Source organism: Protomyctophum parallelum (assembly GCF_964188405.1).
Source record: "Protomyctophum parallelum genome assembly, chromosome: 18".
NCBI lineage: Eukaryota > Metazoa > Chordata > Actinopteri > Myctophiformes > Myctophidae > Protomyctophum > Protomyctophum parallelum.
The window spans coordinates 12556002-12561274 of record NC_139716.1 but is presented as its reverse complement, the minus strand read 5'-3'; the positions used below and the strand labels follow the sequence as shown (position 1 = coordinate 12561274).

The following is a 5273-nucleotide window of genomic DNA, read 5'->3' as shown; positions in this document are numbered from 1 at the left end:
TATTGGATTGTATATTCATGATGTTACAAATAGGCGTTAATTCTCTCGTGATGATCACTCTTACAGTGAGATGAGAACCTTGATTAAAGAAGACACAGATATAGCTTTTCTCTGTACATTAAGGGGGCCGGTTGGTTGGTTGGTTCGTTGGTTGGTTGGTTCGTGCGCGCATGCAGGCATGGTTTAACCGAAAACGTAACGGCTCTTATGAATATTGCAGGAGAGGGAGGCGTCCGTCCTGATAAGTGCAACGACAAATTTAACGTGCAGGCTGGGGGGGGGGGGGGGGGGTTTGAAATGTCTTTTATCTTCTGCCGTGTCATTAATTGAGCGGTTTTTATTATAGTTTGGAAAGGATCTAAAAGCCAGTCCTCCTCCTCCTCCTACTATGCTGCGCGCAAGGCAAGCCAGCCCCCAGTTAGTCCAAGACCCCGCCTGCTTTCACTGTACGTCATCGGTGAGTAGTGGGGGGTGGGGGAGGGAGGAGTGTGGGGGGGGGGGGGCAGCGGGGACTCGGAGTCACTCCCCTGCCTACTTTTAATAGCTTTGTCATGTGATGGAAAGCAGTTGTAAGACAGGTGCCCTCGGTTCATCCTCCTCTTCGCGGGGCAGTTGCCTGTGAGAGAGAGAGCGGAGCGGAGCTTGGATCCGAGGAGGAGTGTGGATTTTTTTGGTTTTTGGTCTTAATTTCTTTTTCTTTTTTTCTTCCTTTTTGTTGTTGTTGTTGTGTGTACGGGACCGTCATTCGGGTGGCTGGATGGCGTGGGACAGGTGTAACCAGGACTCGGTGTGGAGAGAATTAGAGGTGAGCAATATTAACAATATGATCCGAGTTATATTGCAGCAGCAGCAGCAGCGCAGCGCCGGTCGCGCGATGCGATCCCCCCCGTCTCTGATCTGATCCATATAGCTCGCTGGACCGCTTTTTCTTTTTCTTTCTCTTTTTCTGTCTGGGACGATGTTGGACCTGCAACTGACTGAACCTCCAACACGGGTTGAGAGACAGAGAGAATATACGGGGCTGTTATGTTAAAGCCTCCTTTCCTTTCCCCATGGTGCTGCTGTATGTACGTGTGGCTGTCTGAGTATAAAGCGCGCATCTGGAACCGCCACGGAGAGGAGAGGAGGATGCGAGCCGGGATATACACGCACTGTACTGTACGGGACGGGAATATACATGACAAGTCATGGAAAACGTTATTTCTTTTTTCCTTTTTCTTTTAATCGTGATGTTTTATAGTTTTAGCCTCATGTCATGCCTGTACCGTGAAGCAGAGCCTCAGACATGCAGTCAGGACGTCTCAGGAAAGCAATCGGAAAGAATGTTTTACACGCTGGGCTGGCTGGAGAGATATTTCCAGACACCGATACACCAGACCACGGCACCGTGTGTGACTGTGTGTGTGACTGTGTGTGTGTGTGTGTGTGTGTGTGTGTGTGTGTGTGTGTGTGTGTGTGTGTGTGTGTGTGTGTGTGTGTGTGTGTGCGTGTGTGTGTGTGTGCGTGTGCGTGCGTGCGTGCGCGTACGTGTGCCCCCCCCCCCCCCCCCCCCGTGCTTCAGAAACGTCCGTATGTGTTTCGTGTCCAGAGAACAGAACAGAACATGGTTCCTGTAATAATTAAGTCTCATGGTATTCTGTTCTATACTCTAAAAAAAACCCAATCCACTGTTGTGGCGATATAATGATCTCTTTGATGCATGGTGACTGCCAGACAGACAGACCGTGCCATAAGCTTGTTCGGACGGACGGAGTGAAGGAGGGAGCATTGATCACTCACTCCTCCGGTCCGGTACCGGTAACCGGGCGCGTCTGGTCTGGGTCCGGGTCTGGGTCTGTGCGCAAAACATCCCCGTTGGAGCGAGAGAGAGAGAGAGAGAGAGAGAGATCCACCGGATCGCTGCATGGTTGTCGTCGCACCGTCAGTCACGCCGCGGCTGTGCCAATTTGCCAAATGGATCGTGTTTTGCTCTAGCTTTACAATGTGCAAACCTTTCTCATACGACGCGTGTCCCGGAGAGTTATTTTTGACAAGACTAAGAACAAGAATGTTATCTAGCAATATAGAGCCAAAATCTGAAAGCTCCGACCGCGCGTGAAAACGACAATGCACAGATTAGAAACGCACAGACATTCTTGATCGCTATACTTTATTTTCAACTCAGCTTTGTTACACGGACGTTTAGGTGTATTAAAGTAGCAGTATATATATATAGGCTATAGCCGTGTTACTTTGTCTGCAGTCAGACAGCAACATATAGAAAGCTCCCCTCAATCTTAACTCCATGATATGACTGCAGCCTATGATCTGCATTGCTTTGCTTCGTTAATCACTTGGTGGTGTTTGGAGATGATTCGGTTAAAAAAACTAAAACACGTAAAAAGAAAAAAAAACACTATACCGTCCGTATAAGTGGAATGCACTGGATTATGTGTGACTGATCGTGACGATGTTTTTTTTATTTTATTTTTTTGACATGAAGGATAGCATGCCTTCATCACCCCCTTTCCACTTATAACGTCCCGTTAATAATTGATGGGCAGATCTATACTTGGTCATTTGAGCAATAAGGTTGCATGCTTTCGCAAAAGCTTTTTTCTGTTACTCTGCGTGCTGTGACAGCTCCCGTTCGAAAATCTCTGAAAAGCCTAAGCGTATATATATTTTCGTGAAGCAGCATGTCTCCCCAGGCTATAGGGAATTGTATAAAGACTAAAGGTTTGTGTGGTTAGTGCTCATAAAGCATTGCTTTGCAATAAGGGGTATTGCTTCGAAAGAACCATGCACTGTCTTTTCTCCTAATAAGCTTCCCGCAGATAGCAGGTGCTTTTATGTGCTGTGCGCGCGTGAGTAAATCAGTGGCACGGGGCGGTGCGCCCTGGCTGTCTGTCTGGAGGCGCTATTTCATTATAGAACCGGAGAGAGAGAGAGAGAGAGGTAGAGAGGAGGGGGCTATTCATTCGCCTCCAGGTTGCTTCGCCTCCGCTCTGTTCTTCCTTTAACCAGAACGAAGGGGATAACGTGCGCAGTGAATGTGTCTCGGCCGTTTAGCGTTAGGAAGGGGATCAAGTCTCATAATAACTATAAAGCATGAATCTGTTGGTGCGATCATGAGAGGGCTGATGAATGTTGACACCGTGGTGTCGGTGTCTTTTTTTTCCCCCCCGAAGTTAAAAATGGATTTGGCACACGACGTACTGTACGGACTGGTGTAAAAGGCTCTACGTCTGTCTTACAGCATTGCCTCGGAGCCCTCATGTGAAGTGACCCTCTGTACTGTCAGCGTGCCGGGCCAACCAACTGTCTCCCGGCTTTGCCCCACCAGGCCTCAAAGCCTTCCGTGCAAGGCTCTCCTCGTTATGTACTTTGGGCTGATGCCTTTCTCCCAAAGAAATTTATAGAGTGGAAAAGCTGCGTGCCACCAATGGCTTAGTATACGTTTTACTTTGGCTTGTTTTAGTGGCTGACTGGTCACGTCACCGGACCACATGATCCAAACATGCATATCGAACCTGCAGTGCCATTAATATATTTTAAGTTCTTTCTCGACACATGTAATGTAATAGGCCTAAACCGTGCGGTCCTCCGAAGAACCGTGAGGGGTGTGTAGAAGTGCAGGGGGAAAGAAATCGTTGGAAGTTTCTTGGAACCCTTTCTTGGAAAATTGGCACGGAGCCATTTGGCTGGGCATGCAATCTCCTCACCTCAGGGCCCCTTTAACTTGTCAGACGACGTCTGATGGTATAGCGCTATTCAGAGTATCTTTCGATAGAGTCCACCACAAAGCAGAGGGCCAAAGGTCAGTGGTGCATATTGCCCTTATATACTACATTGACTGGATTTTATATTAAAGCGATTATTGGCGAATAATGGAAATGTCAGCAGGCATGCATGCAGCATTTAGTTTCACCCAGTTCAACAACACAATGTGACCACACAAGGTGTGCCACAAGTTGGACAAGAATGGTGGCAAGAATTCAGCTGATGTTGCCTTTCAAAAACGTCCTTTTCGGCTTAGGAAATAATGAATGGGTTAATTTTTGTGAGGCTATATTAGCTATATATGGGATTTATAGGCATGGCTGCTATAATAAGCACAACAAAGAGATTGATTTATTTGAATTGACTGACAAGCTCTCTTTATAGTCTTAACCACTTCAACCCTCCATTGTTCGTAAAAAAAAAAAGTCCCTTATTGGTATACATCTTTTTCAAATCTAAACCAGATCTCTATAGAAGCTGCACTGTTGTGCGATGTGTCGTCGTGAGCTTGTAGATCTGCTCCTTTGTGGCAAACGTTTCGCCACCGGTATAGGGATGCTGCAGGGGGTCCATTTGGTTAAAGCATGTGATATATGCTGATTCATCTCATGCATTCAAACCCCATGCCTTATATTTACACATGCCTGTGGTATAGAAATGTGACGTTTGGCAAATGTCCAAATTGTAAATGTGCGACGAATTTGACCCTCTTTTGACGTCTGATTTGTTTCCTCCAACCCTACCCTACTCTCTACTCTCCTCTACCCTACCCTACCCTACCTCCTACCTCCTACCCTATACCCTACTCTACCCTACCCCACCTCCTACCCTATACCCTACCCTACTCTCTACTCTCCTCTACCCTACCCTACCCTACCTCCTACCCTACCTCCTACCCTATACCCTACCCTACCTACTACCCTACCTCCTACCCATACCCTACCCTATACCCTACCCTACCTACTACCCTACCCTACTTCCTACCCTATACCCTACCCTATACCCTACCCTACTCTACCTCCTACCATACCCTACTTCCTACCCTATACCCTACCCTACCCTACTCTCTACTCTCCTCTACCCTACCCTACCCTACTCTACTTTACTCTCCTCTACCCTACCCTACCCTACCTCCTACCCTACCTCCCACCCTACCCTACCTCCTACCCTACCACCTACCCTATACCCTACCTCTTATCCTACCCTACCACCTACCCTATACTCTACCCTACCCTACTCTCTACTCTCCTCTACCCTACCTCCTATACCCTATACCCTACTCTACCCTACCCCACCTCCTACCCTATACCCTACCCTATACCCTACCCTACTCTCTACTCTCCTCTACCCTACCCTACCTCCTACCCTACCCTACCACCTACCCTCTACCCTACCTCCTACCCTACCCTACTCTACCCTACCCTACTCTCTACTCTCCTCTACCCTACCTTCTACCCTACCTCCTACCCTACCACCTACCCTATACCCTACCCTACCCTATATCCTACACT

The 5273-nt window shown here is 47.9% G+C and overlaps 1 protein-coding gene across 1 annotated transcript in view; it reads left to right on the top strand.

Moving 5' to 3' along the window:
* Nucleotides 1–581: 581 nt before the first annotated feature.
* ppargc1a (peroxisome proliferator-activated receptor gamma, coactivator 1 alpha) overlaps nt 582–5273 on the top strand; it is a gene marked incomplete at its 3' end in the record, with an annotated part of 88746 nt that continues 84054 nt past the window's right edge. Inside the window, exon 1 of the mRNA XM_083789409.1 lies at nt 582–805. Coding sequence (XP_083645535.1) covers nt 758–805 — 48 coding nt within the window. The 5' untranslated portion in view covers nt 582–757. The remainder of the gene's footprint in view (nt 806–5273) is intronic.